Source organism: Lineus longissimus, chromosome 7, assembly GCF_910592395.1.
Source record: "Lineus longissimus chromosome 7, tnLinLong1.2, whole genome shotgun sequence".
NCBI lineage: Eukaryota > Metazoa > Nemertea > Pilidiophora > Heteronemertea > Lineidae > Lineus > Lineus longissimus.
The window spans coordinates 16477336-16497356 of NC_088314.1; the positions used below are offsets into that span (position 1 = coordinate 16477336).

Below are 20021 nucleotides of genomic sequence, written 5' to 3' on the forward strand. Positions count from 1 at the left end.
CATTAATCAGCTCAACATTTATTTCAATACAAGTTTTCAATGAATCGATTATTTAGGTATCCAAATTTAGTCTGGTTTGCTTTATAACTAGAGTAAATCTTGTTTTGGAAAAATTAGCATATTACCTCTGTAGACTAATAAGACGAAGTTCTTGTTGCATAAAATCTCCTCTGATTTGGGTCCACCTAATGTGCGTCCGGAACTCTGTTTGCGCGTCCGGAGCGCGTCCGGAAGAGAAAGTGCGCGTCCGGAACAATTTCCTATGTAAATATGAACCTATTGTTGCATTAAATGGCTTAAATAGCATTTTAATTCCATGTAGAGAAAATAAAATTGAAAAAAATCTTTTTGGTGACTTTGTATTTTACAATTTTCAGCGAGGTGGTTAATTACTAATGCCATAATCATATCCCAACTTCCTTACGCGCCTTCTCCTGTTGTGGTCGTCTAAGTCGGTATGAGTTTGTCTTTGCGTGCCGTGGGATAAGGGGCAATAGCAATTATTGTGAAGCCAATTTGCGCTTTTAGGGGGGAGGGGAGGGGATCGAGGGGGGGGGGGGAAGGGGGTCAACTAAATTAAGTGCGGTTTTAAGAGCTTCAACTAAAGATGAGCTTAATGATTATTTTCCTGGGTATATATCTTATTCATTAAAATAAAAATGCCAGTTTTTCTACCATTCGACAGAGTGGGCCCGGGAGGGGGGGGACTTATTTTTTAGATTAATTTCTAATTGGCTACACTTAAATTTAGGTATGGCTTATTATCAAAGGATCTAGTGATGACAGTGGATTTAAGGATACACTCACATCAAAGAAGTAGTACAATTTTCACTTATTTTTCTCACAAAATATATTTTTGGGGGTTTGGGGGACTCATCCCCCAACTGGCTAAATATGTCAGAAGGACGGGGTTTGGGGGGCTCCCCGGGTCCCCCATGTCAAACAGTTGTGTGAGTTCACTAGAGATTGCTCTTTACATATTAATGTGAACACATCTCACTAATTGACACTTTGACTGTATAGCGATTTTCAATAACATATTTGATTCTGATTTTTTGTGAAATTAACAATGATAAGACACTCTGACGGCATTCCATGTGCTGAGACACCAGATACCAGTCTAATCCATTACAACACGGCTACTATCGAAATTCTGCAACTGCAACAACAATTGGTTGAGGAGAAACGTCAGTAAACTGGGATTTGATGGCTGTGTAACACCCAAATCACCCCGCTGAAAATTGTAAAATACAAAGTCACCAAGGAGATTTTTTCCAATTTTATTTTCTCTACATGGAAATATGTAAAGTCAAGAACTTAGTGAGCCCCCCTTTAGGTCGGGGGAGCTCCCCCGAACCCCCCTACGAGCATATGTTAAGTGCAAGCTCTAACAACTACAGCTGTTACAATGGGGGGACACCCCCCAAACCCCCCTCCGTCGACATAGGTTTTTACCAGTGCGTTGGGGGGAAGCTCCCCCCAAACCCCCCCGGTGAACAGTCAACTAGCCCTTCTGTGTCATACTGCTGGAGGGGGGGGGTGCGATGGGACCATCCATATAGTTCCTTCCGACACATTTTTGTTTTGGTAATGTAATACATTGTGATTGACCTTATTCACGGGAATCGGGCGTTTCCAGTGATATACGACACAAATGGGTTGTCCTCATGCATTCACTTTCGAAACGCATTTTAAAATAGATGTTACGTCCTGTTAATGGGGCACGTCATCATCGCGTACATTTGGGAAAAACTCCCTAACGAGACCGGAGCAGACGGCTGAAAGTAGTTTAATTATTGGCCGCTAGGGTACAGAATGTACGTCGCTCACCCGAATTTTTCACGCAACTATAGCTAAATAGAGCTAGTTCTAGTTTGTGATTCAATTTGATACTTCAGATTTGGGCAGAAGACCAATATAACTTAGTCGTCAGTGTGGTTTTAAGCTGGAAAAACGTATTTGTTTTTCTTAAAGTGCCTTTTTTGGACGGGTGTGTGCGAGTGTTTTGTTTTTATGTCACGTGACCCTGATCATGTCGACACAAAATTGAAATAAACCACCCTTTTCTGTCATTATTTAGGACGGATATTTCTCTGATAAAAATATTAATATAATTGGCCAATTTCTTAGGCATATGATGTAGCGAATTCCCATGAAGATTTAAATTAATTTCAACCAATGGGATAGCAACCACCACCGGAAGATCGCGGAGAAATCGGTAAACTCAACGGAGTTAATTCAGAAAAATACCAAAAAAAATTGTTTGTAGGATATACAATCTCTCTTTATTTCTCATCATTCATTTACATTATCTACTCCCGCACACACGTGTATCTTAAGAGCCCCTCCTAAAGGGGGGCTTATTAAAATGCTATTTAAGCCATCTAATGCAACATTAAGTTCATATTTACATAGGAAATTGTTCCGGACGCGCACTTTCTCTTCCGGACGCGCTCCGGACGCACAAATTGTTCCGGACGCGCATTAGGTAGACCGTCTGATTTTTGTGCACAAAAACATGTTTTCCTCTAAATTTGTGCAACTGCGTCAAGCAGTTCTTCGACATCATTGTATCTCACGCCTTAACCAACAATCTTCATGTGCTGCCATCCGATTTAAATCCACAGATGTGGCCTCAGCTGAAGAAGCAAGTGGTGGTGATGATGTCTCTTCTGATTCAAAGAAGAAGCCCCTGACAAATATTCCATTTGCCAAGGATTTATTTCTTGGAAAATTTGATACGGTACGCATTAGGGAACGAGTTTACAATCCCCGATCACACCCCAAAAAAAGGTCATCGGTTGACTAACCAAGCACCACTGTTCAATGGATTTATAGTTGAATGCGATCAAACTACGTCATTTCCGATCGGGGATTCTAAAGTTTAGCCCGCATTAGTGGCATAGACAGGACAAAAGTTAGAAAACGTTGTGTGGAGATGAAAAATTGTGATGTCACGTGAGCGACCGTGTTTGTTCTTATCTTTTTAATCTTTCATCACAATTTCGTCTCTGACTGTCGTACGAATGAATTGGAGATGATGTCGCTGACGTAAACACGAATCAATTGCGTCATTGACATAAGAAAAAATTGTTAAATTGTACAATCCCTGCAGATTGGAAATGACATAGTTTCATCGCATTCAATGATAAACTTATTGAACAATGGAACTTATTTCATCAATCGATGAACTTTTTTGGGTCGTGTTCGGTGATTGTGAACTCGTGCCGAAAAAACGTCACTGTGCTGAATACGTAAAAACGTCTGAAGTCTGATGTCTGAGGTTCCTAGTTGTGTGAGGCTGATGATCTCATGAATACTCTTCTTCGCCCAGCGCTATTTCATTTTATTTGTCGGCCTACAGTCTCAACTTCTTATCTGATCTCAAATCATTGCAGATGCTCCAACAGGAAGTCAAAGCCAACTCAAATAATCTGTCAGGGTGCTTCCATTTTTGTTCCGCTGCTCAAAAAAAAATGGACAAAATATATTTGTCTGAGTGCTGCGTTTGGACAAAAATAAAAGCAGACTGGAGAATTTGGAAACTATTTTAAGGCCTACACTGTCCTTTCTAAATTGAATATGAGATGTATTGTAAGCACACACTAAATGTAAATTTGAAGATTACTGCTGTGAAGGCCCCAGGACATTGGGAGTGTTTATTTCTATTCTGTGCCACTAGTAAATACCTTGTTCACCAACAGCTTCCCCCTTTGATACCATTTTAAATTCTATTTCATCTAGAGCATCTTAGAATACCCAGAGATTGAGAATACAGAAGAACTCGAAGAATTAAATGCCCTTGTTGCCCCAGTTGAGAAATTTTTTCATGAGGATTGTAAGTATAGATCGTATGCTAAAATAAACTTCGGCCATTTTGAAAAGACCCTTATCACAGGCAGCATAAGTTTACCATGACATAAAAGTCAAATTTAAATCAAATCATCACCAAAAGCATTCAAAATATCATGAACATTGAAAGGTATGGACAACTTCAGGTAAATTGCTTGAATAAGCTGGTATATTTTTACCTTTATACCATGGTAAACAAACGTTGCCTGTGAAAAGGATCGTTTCAAAATGGCCGAAATTTATTTTCGCAGGGTGTCTATTGCTATCCAAGTACTGTAAACCCCTTTATTTCCACAAGCCTAATGTAACTTGATGACATAACACCATCACCTGGCGCCAACAGCAGCCAGCACCCTATGTGTAGGAATTATGCGCAAATCATGTATAGTAGCTAGAGCATGTTATGGAGCAACTGCAGAATACCCGGGACACTATGTGCTAAATGATAGGAATGTGTACATAATGTACAGAGGGACAGAGTGTACATAATGTACAGAGCTACTACTGTCCCGGCTATTCTGCAGTTAGGCGGCATGGTATAAACATGAGTATGAGCAATGATTAAGTTCAGAGAATGTGAACTGACACCAAAACTGAATAAACTCAAACTGATGAGAAATAATGAGTTATTCTTAGAGACATCAAGTAGCTCAGAGGAGTTATGTTTAAGAGTGGTGTTGGGAGAAACTAAGCCCTGCCAACTTCCTGTCAACTTAGTCTAGAATTTCTGTTCCATTTTCACTAAGTTTGGAGTTGATTAAACTTCAGGAAGCTATCCAAGACCAAAAATGGACTATGGGGTATAATGCTTGGGATATATCGACCGCCTGGCAGCGAATGAGTCTGAAGGGGTTAAGGCCCCACAAAAATGAAGGGTGTGCAATTAAATGCCATCTACAGTTGTTCTCTTTACATGTTCTCATCGAACGCTTGTTATTTTTTCAGTGGATTCCAAGTCGATTGATGAAAATGCCAAAATACCTGACGAGACTCTCCAACAGATCAAGGACTTGGGTCTGTTTGGACAACAGATTCCACCGGAATATGGTAAGGATATTGGTGGTTGCATCCGCAATGATATTATTTCCAGAAAGAAAACACTACTCTTCAAGCTTTTTTACTAGGTATTCATTTTTCAACAGATAGAAGGTCTTTTAGTAATAAATATGTTGATGAACATTGCAGATTTTAAGTCTGTTTATCGTTTTCACTAATGATTTTCTCTCAACAGGTGGCCTTGGGTTCAATGCGACCAAATTTGCCCGAATTGCAGAAATCACCGCTTTGGATGGAGCCGTGGCAGTCACTTTAGCAGCTCATCAGTCTATCGGGCTCAAGGTAATTCTGAATTATAGACACTGCCCTGTTTACCTGTGAGGGGTATGACAGGCCTTAAGACTAAGAGTAATATTATCACCAACAGTAAAGCTTCGATGAACCCTAAGACCAATGTCATTGCAATGTCTCATCTATCGGGTATTAAATACGTTTTTCACACTCATTAATGAGAATATTTCTCCTCAACAGCTTGATTTTGCGATGGCTAATGTATTGAGACTGAGAGTACCCTTTGTATGTCAGTAGAATTCTCAAAAATTTGACTAGAATTACTCCGGAATCCAGTTTTTCACACCCATGAATGAGAATATTTCTCCTTAACAGCTTGATTTTGCGATGGCAAATGTATTGAGACTAAGAGTACCCTTTGTATGTCAGTAGAATTCTCTAGAATTTGACTAGAAATACTTCAGAGTCGAGTTGAAATACTATTTAGACATTTTGGGGATTGGCAGGTATGAACAGATACCCTGCCTCTTGTCCTGTTATACTTGATATCTTACAGCTATTCTCTGCTTTTAGGGTATCCTCATTGCTGGTACTGATGCTCAAAAACAAAAATATCTTCCAAAGTTAGCCACAGGAGAACATGTGGCTGCCTTCGCTCTTACAGAACCATCCAGGTAAGTCCTGAAAATACTGCTATAAGGCTGTATGTTGGTTACACGTTCCCATTCGAACACGAAAACTCCATCTCCAAGAAGAGGAGGTATCCACACTTACTATTATTTAGTCCTCTTCGTGCCTATAGGGATAATCTATCTATCTATGTATCACATTTATATAGCGCCCTTGTCAGTCCTATATTGGGTCGTTCAAAGGCGCTTAACAAAAACGGAGTCTCTATAAGATGATAGTCTTTGACAACAATAAACAATTCTAATGTTCGTAATGTTGTTGAAAAAGGTGGGTCTTGAGGAGTGTCTTAAAAGTTGTGATGGAGTCCGCATTTCGAATATTACTAGGGAGGTCATTCCAGAGTGCTGCTGCGGCACACTGGAATGTACGCTCTAATAAGGCTTCAATCTTCAGTCTCCACCCACTCCGGTCGGCATCCTGTCAGTGGATGTTTCCCCAGGTCGGACCTAGCTGTCTCATCACCTTTTCTACTGTTTCGCGCCAGGTCTCTTTTGGACTGCCTCGATTTCTTCTCCCATCGGCTGTCATATGGAGTGCTGTCCTTGGGAGTGTGCCTGGTGGTACTCGGCACACATGTCCAAGACAAGTCCAGCGTCGTCTTTGGACCATCTTAGTGATTGGTGTTCCCCCTGTTCTTTGGAGTAGGTCTACATTGTTGATCCTGTTGGGCCAAAAGATCCTGCAGATTCTTCAAAAATCCAGACTGGTAGAAAATATCAGTGAAGTAAATTTTTGCTTTGTTGTGTAAAAAATGTGTGATATTTTTCTAAAGAAGATATTTCTAAAACTTTCAGCGGGAGTGATGCTGCTTCCATCCAGACAAGGGCCACATTGTCAGAAGATGGCAAAACATTCCTACTCAATGGTGGAAAAATCTGGATCTCGAACGGAGGAATTGCACATATATTCACAGTATTTGCAAAGACGGAGGTGGTCGATGCTAAGACGGTAAGATATCATCATTCTCCATGTGCCTTATTATATATGAGGAGTTGACTCCGATTCGACCTGAGTTAGCTCACCATGCATCAACCCTTTCAACGTGGAACGATGCACTAGTAAGGCATTTCCTGTAGTAGGATCTACCCCTTGACGTCTTGGTACTGATATCGATTTTTCCGACGTCACGCTGATGGCGCTTGATAACCCCGCAACTGCGACGATAAATGGAAACGACGTTGCGTCTTAATAGCGGGGTGACGTGAACTCGGATCTCGGCTTTGCACTCACGTGGCGTAAAGGTCTTTTGCGCCAGGACTTGGGCGTATTGAAAATAACGAATAACGTGTTTTTGTACTATCTAAGAGCTAAAACAAAATTGGAAAAGCATCAAACACGTTCAGAAAAATTGTTTACTGATGAACCAGAAGAAGAACAAACATACTGCAATAAAAAGCCGACCATTCTCTTTCATAAGATGATGCAATTTTTCTGCCTCTTTTTGTAGGGTGAGAAGAAAGATAAAGTGAGTGCATTTATCGTGGAGCGGGCGTTTGGTGGAGTTACGAGTGGAAAACCAGAAGATAAACTCGGTATTAGGGGATCAAACAGTAAGCCTTTTATATTTTTCACCCACCCTGTTACTCTCATTTTCAACTCACAGGCGCGTGAAGATACTAGACTCAATTGATCAGCTGTGGCTCACTTTGTAGATGTACTTCACCTCAAAATTTCTTCAAACTTTCTCAGAGGGGTTTTAAACCCTCTGAGAAAATTCTTTTTACTTAAACATTGCACTATTACCAAGTTTTAATTTGAAATGTTTTACCAAAGATTTTATGTGGTGTGCAAAGGACTCTGTCCATGACAGTTCTCTCATGCAATAGAGTGTATGTTACATTGCGCTTTATGGTTAGGTTGGCATCTATTCCTGATATATATTTTAAAGTGATACTATGATGTGATTTACAACTTTGCGGAAATACGTCCGTTTTTAATTGTTGATCACAAATGTAAAGCTCAAATTTTCCATTTTTGATTAGATTTATTATAAAATCGCTGAATGTAAACCACCGCGACCGCGAAAATGTTCATGTTGTGACGTCATCAACGAAAACGTCATCGGCGTAGCGCAATTTCAACAGCATCGAAGCGAGCCGTCCGGGCGGGATTAAACCATCAATTTCTAGAAAATGTGCATTTCGATTCGAAAACCTTACCGATTTATGAGAAAGTGACGTAGTCATTTGTCAAAAACAGCTAAAACATTATATGGTGAAATTTGACACGAGTTACCCTTTAATTTTAATTCATATTTTAATTTATTGGTTTCAATTTCAGCGTGTGAAGTTCATTTTGATAACACTCCAATTCCTGTTGAAAATGTTCTTGGTGAAGTTGGAGGTGGATTTAAGGTCAGTCCTGTTTTTTCTTCTTTTTACACATCTTCTATGAAAAAAAAGAGAACGCTTATACATGTACAGTAGAACCTCTCTATTAAGGACACCGATGGGACTAACAAACACTGTCCTTAATAGAGAGGTGTCATGATTAGAGAAGTCAAATTGAATGGTAACAACCAATTTGGGACCAAAACTAGTGTCCTTAGTAGAGAGGTTGTCCTTACTACAGAGGTGTCAGCTAAGGGAGATTCCACTTAACTATGTCTGGAAGCTTTTCCCAGTAGCAATAGTTATATAGTACCATAACATCCCTGGAATGCAGTACTTTAAAGTCATTTTTGCCGATCTGATTGCTGTTAGTCAGCACTTAGTCTGCTTCAGTGTCAACAAAAATCAATTCACATGACATCACATTGTGCTGCATCGTGTTAACAGATCTCATCAATCCATCTGTCGTTTAAAGATGGAGGTCTTCACACCGGCATGAAACAATTTCAAGCAAATGTCCTTTCTTCAGGTGACATATTAGAGGTGGCATATTAGATTTTCATAGCTATGCTGTTTTTACCATGATGCTGTGTTTGGGTCCTCACACAAGGCGTTTAGTTTTAGAATTTCATTTGTTTTACCGTTTAGATCCTAACCGGTCGATATCCGGCCACTGCTTTTCATCTATACATCCCCAACTGGCCACTAACCGCCCACCAGTACGTCCCTATTCTAGAGCGACACCATCACCATTTGTAATTAAGCAATGAAACCAAGGGCGGCTTTCGGCCGGTTAGGGATTTGTTGATGAAATATAGGACATTCAGTGGCTAGCTTGAACAGGGGTGCTGTGCTTTTGGAGGTCTTTTGGGGTAAAGATGCTGAAATGATGCAAGGAAATTTATGAGATTGTCCGAGGATCTAAAGGGTTAAACTTTCTCCACGATGCTTGACACCTGATTAAACCTTTCCTTTTCTATTTCAGATTGCCATGAATATTCTCAACAGCGGGCGTTTCTCAATGGGAAGTTCAGCTGCTGGAATTCTCAAAAACCTTATGGGTAAATAATTCAAACTTGCTTCGGCCAAAAAAATAAGTCTTCCTTGTCCGATTTTATATTCCGTCTGTTCCGACCCCTGTGCACCAAACTTTTTTCTCTCCATGATATCGTGCATCAATTTTCAACTTTTTCCGCCCGTAGGTTCAACGATGGAGCATGCCAGTACAAGAAGTCAATTCGGGAAGAAACTGATAGAATTTGATCTCATCAAGGTAAGATGGATACTCAGCGATGGATTTAGGGGGTGGTGCAAGAGGCTCGCAACCCTCGGGTTCTCCACTATGCTTTTTGTCCAGGCCAGTACACGAACAGATACATTTTTTCCATCTTAGCATTCGGACAAAAAAGTCAGCTCCAAAATAGATTCAAAAAGTTGGTAATGGTTTAACTGTTAGAGCACTCGAGCAGATTTGGTGCCAACCTGGACAGAACTGAAGTGAATGTTTTGAAGAACACTGACCCACCGCCCTTTTTATCGGTGATGATTAGCATTTTTTATAAGGGTGTGCCTCACCCTAAGAAGCAAAGAACTGCTCCTAATTTTTATAGCCCGCCAGCCCGTAAAATGTGTGTTGGACTCAAAATTTCGGTAATTTTGGGTAATAGATCCTAGACCCCTGTATGGTATCCCCAGGCGTCTCAACTGTGGAGTGAGACTGTACCACCAGGCAATCTGGGGAAAACCCTACAGGCGCTAAGTAGGATCGAGGACGATCCATCTCTGTCCGAAGGGGGAATGATGTATAGTACCCCCAGGTTTGTGGCACGGCTTAACCCGCCGGCCATGAGGGAATTCCTTTATGGCCCAGTGGTTGGCGCGTTGGCCCCAGAGTGGAAGTTAAGCAACGTTGAGCACGGTCAACCTTTGGATCGGTGACCGGCGCGTACAAAACAACCCCTCATTTCCATGATCATAGCTTTGGTCTTCTCTCTAGGAGGTGCTGCACCACTGGGCAATTGGCCAAGCACTATCAAAATTGTCACCTAGAGATCCAAGGTTCAAGTCCTGCAGCCAGTCATTCAGCTAGCAGCTTGTTAACACCTTGAAAAGGGTCTATAGGCAGGAGCTAAAGGGTCAACTTGTTGTTTTGTGGTGACTGATATGTACTGTTAAGGGACAGGGTTGTGTTTCACTCAGTGATGAATATATATCGATCAGTACAGGTGAGAATACTTGCACTCTTCTGTGACACAAGAGAGAACTCAATTGACTAGTACTTTGTGTAACTTAATCTGGCCTACCTGGCGTCTACCTATAGACTCTCTTTAGAAATACATGTAAAATGCTTCATTTGCTTCCAGAACCATGTGCCAAAGAATTGATTACAAAATTCTTCTCCTTGTCTGCAAGTGCTAACATGGTCTAGCTCTGAACTACAGTAGAACCTCTCTTAGTGGACACCTCTCTGTTAAGGACAACATCTCTATTAAGGACACTAGTTTTGGTCCCACTTTGGTTGTTTCCATTCAATTTGACCTCACTAATCAGGACACCTCTCTATTAAGGACAGCACTTTTCAGTCCCGGGGATGTCGTCAATAGAGAGGTTCTACTGTATATCGGTGCTATTCCATTATTACAATAACGACGATACTTCAATTTGCATTTTTAGGAAAAATTTGCCAAGATGGCCACGACAGTTTACGCAATGGAGAGTATGGCGTATCTGGTCGCTGGGACAATTGACAAGTATGAGAAGCCTGATCAGTCAGTGGAGGCGGCCATGATAAAGGTAGGAACAAGGGCGAAAAGCTAAAGGCCAGGTCTGCTCGTAAATTTGTTCAAGTAGGCCTTTAAGTAGGCCTATTATCTTTGTAGGTGATGTTGTGCCGTAGGCCTTCTGTGGTTCGACAGTTTTCATAAGCTTGGACTGGAAACCACAGGTGACAATCTACCGACTATCCACAGGGCACTGCCTCACTCAGAGGAGAATGAAATTAGGACGGAAAAATCAATTGACTTAACTGGGATTTGAATCACAGTTCTCAGAGAACACCTTCACAGAATAGGCCTACAAGAATCTGCTTGATGTGCATGTGGAGGCAGGCACCAGATTCCAGATCATGTGCTTCACCCCTGCTTCCTTTGGAAGAATAGAGAGGAATACTGCCCTAAGGACATCACCACTCTAACCAAAAGGCTCTGGGGGTCTATTGTAGAACTCTCCAGGACAGCCAAATTTGTCACCAAAAAGAGACTGGCTGTCTAGTGTGAATATCAAAAATTCCAAACACAGAAGAAGAAGAAGATAAGCTTGGATGTCCCAGGTTTTACAACAGTGGCCACTGTCATTTTGCCCAAAACCTCAGCTGTCACCTCAGTTTTGACCTATATTTTAGCTCCACTCCCACAGTGTTTGGTGAGACAACCTTTACCTCAATTTCTATATCTATCCCTCAATACAAAGTTTTAAAAACATGAATTTTTTCGGTGCTCGATAGAAAATGACATATATTTTCTGTATTTGTAGGTTTTCAGTTCAGAAGGTGCGTGGGAATGCGGGAGTGAGTGCCTGCAGATTTTGGGTGGTCTGGGATACATGAAGGACTACCCCTATGAGAGAATGCTGAGGGATGCTAGAATCATGACGATATTTGAGGTAAAGTACCTTCTTTTTTGTCCCAAGATCCTGAAACTCGAATTTTGGAGGGAAGCATTTTTGACAGCGGCTCCATTTTGACAGGTGAATAAAACATCTTCCAAAAGAACGACCAAAAGCGGGGTGAAATTGGACCTGTGGGGAAAATGATGCCCAACTTCCAAAATTCTACTATGATGAGTTAAGCCCTTTGAATTATCTTTTAGCATCTTTTTGTACAGTTATTCATTTAAAATAAAAGATTTACCTTGCATACTTCAAGTTGTATGGTGAATAATGAATGGGACATTTCATCCCACTTTGGGGCTAGTGTCACCCCGTCTTGTGGTAGCTCACTGAAGGGGCTAGTGTCACCCCGTCTTGTGGTAGCTCACTGATGGGGCTAGTGTCACCCCGTCTTGTGGTAGCTCACTGATGGGGCTAGTGTCACCCCGTGTTGTTTTAGCTCACTGATGGGGCTAGTGTCACCCTGTCTTGTGGTAGCTCACTGATGGGGCTAGTGTCACCCCGTCTTGTGGTAGCTCACTGATGGGGCTAGTGTCACCCCGTCATGTGGTAGCTCACTGATGGGGCTAAGGTCACCCCGTCTTGTGGTAGCTCACTGATGGGGCTAGTGTCACCCCGTCTTGTGGTAGCTCACTGAAGGGGCTAGTGTCACCCCGTCTTGTGGTAGCTCACTGATGGGGCTAGTGTCACCCTGTCTTGTGGTCGCTCACTGAAGGAAGCATAGTCTTCGGTGTCGATAGGACAAGTCACCGTGACCACTGATAGTGATAGGTTTTAAATAGTAGATCTGGATACGATATCAACTAGTTCACGATGGGGACAGGGCTTCAAAGGCCTACGCCGTTCGTTAAAAAATTTGAATTTGTAATTGAATTTGAATATTTTCAATTGCGTAAATACATAATAAACATAAATTTCAGCATTGATTTTCTGTAGACAAATAGCCAAATACTATAAATACCAAGTTTCAACAAATTCGTATTCATGATAACTGGATGACAGCATTGTAGTGCATTTTTATTTAACTTGACCACCAGTAATTACGAACAGGGTACCCCTTTAAGAGAAGGCTTTCCTACAACCAGATATTTCAAGTTCGGACTCTTTTTCGTTTCAGGGCACGAACGAAATTCTACGGATGTTTATTGCTCTTGCTGGAGTCCAGCATGCTGGGAGAGAGCTCAAGGATTCTGTCAGGTAAGCTATACAGTAGAACCTCCATTAGCGGACACCTCTCTATTAAGGACAACCTCTCTATTAAGGACAACCTCTCTATTAAGGACACTAGTTCTGGTCCCAAATTGGTTGTTTCCATTCAACTTGACCTCTCTAATCAGGACACCTCTCATTTAAGGGACACCACTTGTCAGTCCCGAGGGTGTCCTTAATAGAGAGGTTCTACTGTAGTTGCAGTGTTTTGTCAACTTTTAACCCTTGATGACCAGAACCAGAACTAGAACTGCTGCTTTAACCTCGGTGCCTTGTCGTTTAATTTTCACAGCATAGCACAAAAACATCTCATAACCGTGGGTGAAGTTGTTTTTCACCAAACTCGTTCATGGAATCAATTTTGATGACAACTGAAGACTCGGATACTCGGATGTTCAATATATAGTTTTATTTGAAACCTGAAACATGTGGACTACATTTAGCACCGGACAGTAAAATAGACATGAATTACAAACAGTGACATACAAAAGTGAAAAAGAATAATTTTTGGTATTTTAAGAATATATGTAAAGAAGGAACCTACAAGACAGTAATACAACGTGGAACTTAATGAAATGCCTAAAATAAATACTTACAAATCCGAAACTACCGAAACCGAAATGTGTGGTTGTCCGGGACAAAGAACCTGCCCTTACTATATGTACTTCCAGACCAAGTGCAGTAAAAATTGTGAATGACAAAAAGGGCGTAAAAGAAGCCTAAAAGGTAAAAATAGCTCGTGACGTAAAAAGTGCCGCCAAAACCGAAGTGCGAAGTTCGCGAAATTTAAAACTGGTAAATAGAATAAAAGAAAGTCCAAGATTCGCATTATCAGCGAAACAACAACCACTTTTTAAAATGGCATTTCTTGTTTACCTAACAGGAAGCTGAAGGACCCACTCAATAACCTTGGCTTTTTGATGACTACTGCTTTGGAGAGAGTGAGGAAAAAAAACCCTAGACTCACACAGAAGATTCATGAATTTGTCCATCCTACCTTTACTGTGAGTATTTTTAAATGAGTTCAGTGTAACCTCCCTTAGCGGACACCTTTCTATTAAGGACAACCTCTCTATTAAGGACTCCCGCTCTATTGCGGACTCCCTCTATTAAGGACACTACATTTAGTACCAACTGTTAATTTCGATTGAATTTGACTTCTGTAATGATGACACCTCTGAATTAAAGGACAGCATTTGTCAGTTTGAGGGTGTCCACAGCAGAGAGTTCCTACTATATTTGGAAAATAGTGTGGAAAAGGGGTTTTAGAAATTGAGTTTGAGCTTTGTAAATGAGTATTTGAAAGTGAGAATTGGATTTTAGGGCATTTGCAGGTGTTATATTGAGTAAAACCTACCCAGTGACTGTGCTAAATTGTGAGTCGGGAAGTTCTTGTTTCAAAACCGGGGCTCACCTCGCTTCTAGTGGGTGCCAAAGATTAATGCAGCCGTAGGTTGGTTTAGCAATTGTAATGGGCTTTTCTAGAAAGTCTCCACTGAATTTGGGCTTTTATATGCCAGTGCAGGCCTTACATATTAACCTTAATGAGCAACCTTTGCCGATCAAAACCAGATCACGGTGTGCATACCGCGATTGTTTGTATCTTGCGTCTCTCGTGTCTTTAAGCCAGGTTTCTTACAGGTTGCCATGTGTGTTAATTATTTTTCCTTTTCACAGGATCCGGCTAATCGGGTAGAAATACTCACCACGAAATTCAAGTTTGCTGTGGAAGCGCTATTGGCCAAGTACGGAAATGTAAGTGTGAGCCCAAAGAGATTCCAAGGGCATACTTCTGAATAATCTACACGAAATCGTTTTGGCTCACAACAACAAAGTGGGCTGTAAAGAGAAGGTGGTTGGTAGATTGTGATCAAGCTTTGCAATCACAAGATGTAAAAGTTATGGGAATAGAAATGACTCCTAAAAAGCAAGTCACACTTTGTTCTGTTGAGAGAAATTTCATTTTTGCGATTGACTGACAATGTTGTTGAGGTATGAGAATGAGCCAATAATGGGGTATAAGATGTGGGGCCTCGAAGCCTAGTGGTTAACACCGCTGGCTACCACGCAATAGGGCCCGGTTTCAACCGGGGAGAACCCAGGATTGTATTTCTAGATGAAGCGCGGAGCTTTCCTGGCTCTTCACAGTCCTTTGAATGAGACTTAAAGCCGAGGTTCCTTGTATCTGGTGTCTAAGCCAGGCCAAGCAAAACACCCCACAAAGTGAGAAACATGAGTGGCCCGCGTGGTCTCTACTTTGGGCCGAACGTGTCACGAGGCCGGTAAACCCAATTGGCAGCTAACCGTAGTGGCATGTAATGAAGACTTGACTTTTAACCAGAATTCTATAGGTTGCAGATTGTACTTTTATAAGTTATCAACCAAACTTGTCACTAGGATACTCATTACTGCCATTTCCAATCGTATTTATTTGTGACTTTTGCCCCTAAAATAAAGATTCAGAGAAATGAATAGTCCAAGATAAATAATAACTAACTTTTATACTGGAAAGGTATTGAAAAAAACATTTGTAAATTTCTTCTTTATTTTTTCAGGGAGTTGTTGACCGCCAGATGGATCTGAAGCGTCTAGCAGATATCAGTATAGACTTGTTAGCCATGACGTCCTGTATCTCCAGAGCATCTCGATCAGTCTGTATAGGACTTAGGAACCATGACCATGAGGTAACTATCCATTTATGACTAGCAGATATCAGTATAGACTTGTTAGTCATGAAGTCCTGTATCTCTAGAGCATCTCGGTCAGTCTGTATAGGACTTAGAAATCATGACCACGAGGTAACTATCCATTTATGACTAGCAGATATCAGTATAGACTTGTTAGCAATGACGTCATGTATCTCCAGAGCATCTCGATCAGTCTGTATAGGACGTAGGAACCATGACCATGAGGTAACTATCCATTTATGACTAGCAGATATCAGTATAGACTTGTTAGCCATGACGTCCTGTATCTCTAGAGCATCTCGGTCAGTCTGTATAGGACTTAGGATTAGGAATCATGACCATGATGTAACTATCCATTTATGACTAGCAGATATTAGTATAGACTTGTTAGTCATGACTTGGTGTATCTCTAGAGCATCTCGATCTGTCTGTATAGGACATAGGAACCACGACCATGACGTAACTATCCATTTATGACTAGCAGATATCAGTATAGACTTGTTAGCCATGACGTCCTGTATCTCTAGAGCATCTCGGTCAGTCTGTATAGGACGTAGGAACCATGATCATGAGGTAACTATCCATTTATGACTAGCAGATATCAGTATGACTTGTTAGCCATGGCGTCATGTATCTCTAGAGCATCTCGGTCAGTCTGTATAGGACTTAGGAACCATGACCATGAGGTAACTATCCATTTATGACTAGCAGATATCAGTATGGACTTGTTAGCAATGACGTCATGTATCTCCAGAACATCTCGGTCAGTCTGTATAGGACTTAGGAATCATGACCATGAGGTTAACTATCCATTTATGACTAGCAGATATTAGTATAGACTTGTTAGTCATGACTTGGTGTATCTCTAGAGCATCTCGATCTGTCTGTATAGGACATAGGGACCATGAACGTGTGGTAAAAATCTATTCTGTTAACACAGTACATGACTGGGCAACGGTAGTGCAGTGGAAGGGCATTGGCTTCGTGATTGAGATATGCGAGTTTGACTCTGATGAAAGCATTTTCTGACATTTCTTCGAATTCGTTGGGCTGATGCATTTAAATGGCTACAACAGCAAAAAAGGATTGTTTTCTCAACGTGGCCTTTTTCAAGGTAATCAAAAATAACATTGATGTGGAGGCAAAACGCACCTTCTGAACTGAAAACCTACAAATACAGTGGAACCTCCCTTAGCGGACACCTCTCTATTAAGGGCACCCTCTCTATTAAGGACACTAGTTTTGGTCCCAAATTGGTTGTTTCCATTCAATTTGACCTCTCTAATCAGGACATCTCTCTATTAAGGACAGCACTTGTCAGTCCAATGGGTGTCCTTAATAGAGAGGTTCTACTGTACATCCGAGAGCCAAGGAAAACACTGGTCTGTTTTGACGACTGGTAAAATATTGAAATGTTTACTTTCAGATAAAACTAGCTAATGCGTTCTGTTGGCAAGCAGATAAGAGAATAGAAAAGAATTTGATGGAGTTGCAACTTGGTTAGTATCAGAACATTTTTATCTTGGAAGTCGGCAGACCTGTGGCATAGTGGTTGGAGTGCCAGGCTCATTATCAGGAGGCGCCTTGTGTCTGCCGCCCTGCTTCTCTCCCTGTGGAGGTGACATATAGGACAGGGCGTCTCAAAGAAAATTTATTTTCACTTATCAATATAAAAGATTTTTATTCCTAAATAAGTCAAAAATTGTTTGTGAAATCTCTGCAAAAGTATCGTCAATGAATAATCCTAATTAATGTTCCATAACTTCTTGGGACACACTGTATAACACTGACTGATTGTAATCTTCATCCGAATTGTACTTTCAGGTGATAATAACGTAGATGGCACTTATAAACAAATAGCAGACGACATCTTCAAGAACCAGGGCTACGCTGCTGAACATCCACTTACAAGAAACTGGTGATAAAAACTGATAAAATCAAACTTAGCAGATGAAAACTCTGTTTGCTGTGACATTAAATTGTAATAACTTATTTGACAACAATGCTGCTGTAAACTGGGTAATGCGACCGTTTTATTTTCACGCACTTGCAAAATCACGAAAATAAAACGCTGCAAAATTTTCACAGTTTACAGTATGATACAGTAAATGAATTATATTTTTGAAGATGTGATAACAATTGCTTTCTCTTGAAGAGTATTAGTCGAAAAGAGCTTTTTATGCAGAAAAATTGAAATGACCCAGAAGGCTGGGTCAACATAGAGTTAACGTTGTCTCCTGTTATGAATTACTCAAAAACAAAGAAGACATTTCCAGAGAGCAGGCCATATGAGATCACAATGTTACTTTTCACACTCATGTCATTTCATGCCATGCTCTTGACCGATGACATATGACACATGAACTGTGACAAGTGACAATCAATGTGAATCATATGTAAACCCAAAGACACACACACACACACACACACACACACCCCCCCCCCCCCCCCCCCGTGTTTACATATGATTCACAATGTAATGTTTCACTTGTCACAAGCATGTTTGTTCATTGAGTCAGACTTCTTCCTCTTTGGAGAAGTAATTCTCCATTGGGTATTCCTATTCCAAGGCCGGAGGAAAATTTTATGTGCGACGACGGTTCTGTACCGCTTGGGGTGACAAGCCTACTGACTCTGACTTCGACATTGGTCACCAGAGGTAGACTCAATCGCAAGCTGCTCATGTTTCTCACTAGGAGTTTCTTGCCTACCCTAGCATAGGCACCTGACACAAGGAACCTCAGTTGCACGTCTCATTTGAAGGGTTCAGTGCCTTGCTCAAGAGCACAAAGATGAAAACATGGTGTTCCTCCCACAGGTCGAACCCACGAGCCCGGTGCTCTGACCATGATGTAACTGGCCTCGCATAAACTCAGACTCGTACAAGAAAACAACATGACATGACATAGTGATGGGCGAATGCCTATTCACACTTTGGAAATGACTTTTAGGTTCATCATGTCACGTGTGTGAGAAGTGATGTACTACATGTGACACATGACACGTGACATGTGACACATGACATGTGACAACTTTAACTCTATGTAAACCAAGTCCTAGCCTTGTTTATGTGACATCACAAAAAGCTATAGCAGTTTAATTTCAAATAAGTACTATCATTTCATTTCTAAAGACAGTCTGGCTACATGTGTGGTTCAGGCAGTCTTTCTAGTCCCTGTTTGTCCTAAGGGAGTTGTGTGTTCTCAGGGGTAAATGTATTTCTATTTGGTGTTGGTATAATGGATGACATGTACCAAATATATAGGTATAGCCTCCTATGGTGCATAACCTAGGTGTTTGGGACTACTTCCATATCGTTAGTTATTTCAAAATCTGTTATGCAATGACGCTTTGATCAATCTTGAAAAAATGTCTACTTCAGTGGGCGATATTTGCAAAATAGAGAAGATGGGAATTGGAATTGCATTATAAATCTTTACTAGTGAGCGACAATTCTTTTATTGTCTGTCCATGCACAGGTTAACATCACCCCACAATCTGTATGCATTATGACTTGCAGGGCACAGGAAGATTGTTTCTACCTGGTCTGTAGAATTTGTAGCTGCTAAACTCGCAGCGGCACTGTCAAGTGTGGCCAGAGCTCTGTCTAGGTTTTCTGGGTCTTGTTGCTTTGAATTAGTATTTTTTACATTGCCTGTCTTGTACATGTACATGTAGTAAAATATAAACATGGTAAATGGGTTTTCCACCTATTATCATGAATTTTGTTACGCCCTGTACATACATGCGTTGTTTCTAGTTTCAATTAAAAAATATAGGGTGTTATCACCAATTGATCTTTAAATTTCTTGTTATTAAAATGAATTATTTGAATGACATTTTAGGAAGGAATTGATTATTTTGGCTTTCTTCCTGTAGTTTATTGGGCCACAACATTTCAACCTGTTGTTCCCTGGCCATGTCAAGTAGATCAACCAGTCGTTCCCTGTCCATGTCGCGTAAATCAACAAGTCGTTCCCTGGCCATGTCGCGTAGATCAACAAGTCGTTCCCTGGCCATGTCGCGTAGATCAACAAGTCGTTCCCTGGCCATGTCGCGTAGATCAACCAGTCGTTCCCTGGCCATGTCAAGTAGATCAACAAGTCGTTCCCTGGCCATGTCAAGTAGATCAACAAGTCGTTCCCTGGCCATGTCGCGTAGATCAACAAGTCGTTCCCTGTCCATGTCAAGTAGATCAACAAGTCGTTCCCTGGCCATGTCAAGTAAATCAATCAGTCGTTCCCTGGCCATGTCAAGTAGATCAACAAGTCGTTCCCTGGCCATGTCAAGTAGATCAACC

The 20021-nt window shown here is 41.1% G+C and overlaps 1 protein-coding gene across 1 annotated transcript; it reads left to right on the top strand.

Annotated features, from left to right (window-relative positions):
• Window positions 1-1422: 1422 nt before the first annotated feature.
• On the top strand, window positions 1423-18169 carry LOC135491304 (complex I assembly factor ACAD9, mitochondrial-like). The gene is made up of 18 exons (XM_064777078.1): window positions 1423-2743; window positions 3745-3838; window positions 4798-4899; window positions 5084-5190; window positions 5713-5813; window positions 6624-6777; window positions 7277-7379; window positions 8110-8183; window positions 9145-9220; window positions 9362-9432; window positions 10833-10952; window positions 11691-11819; window positions 12943-13022; window positions 13918-14038; window positions 14712-14789; window positions 15590-15718; window positions 17148-17220; window positions 17546-18169. Exons 1-18 carry the CDS (start codon window positions 2519-2521, stop codon window positions 17641-17643), a joined length of 1935 nt encoding a protein of 644 aa, XP_064633148.1. The 5' UTR covers window positions 1423-2518; the 3' UTR covers window positions 17644-18169.
• Window positions 18170-20021: the final 1852 nt, after the last annotated feature.

What these genes read in the sequence shown, in the direction of transcription:
- LOC135491304 (XM_064777078.1), top strand. Translation starts at nt 2,519, where the DNA reads ATGTTTTCCTCTAAATTTGTGCAACTGCGTCAAGCAGTTCTTCGACAT. An exon ending in TTGTCCATCCTACCTTTACT is followed by an intron (nt 14,039 to 14,711) that starts GTGAGTATTTTT and finishes TCCTTTTCACAG; the next exon opens with GATCCGGCTAATCGGGTAGA. An exon ending in TTAGGAACCATGACCATGAG is followed by an intron (nt 15,719 to 17,147) that starts GTAACTATCCAT and finishes GTTTACTTTCAG; the next exon opens with ATAAAACTAGCTAATGCGTT.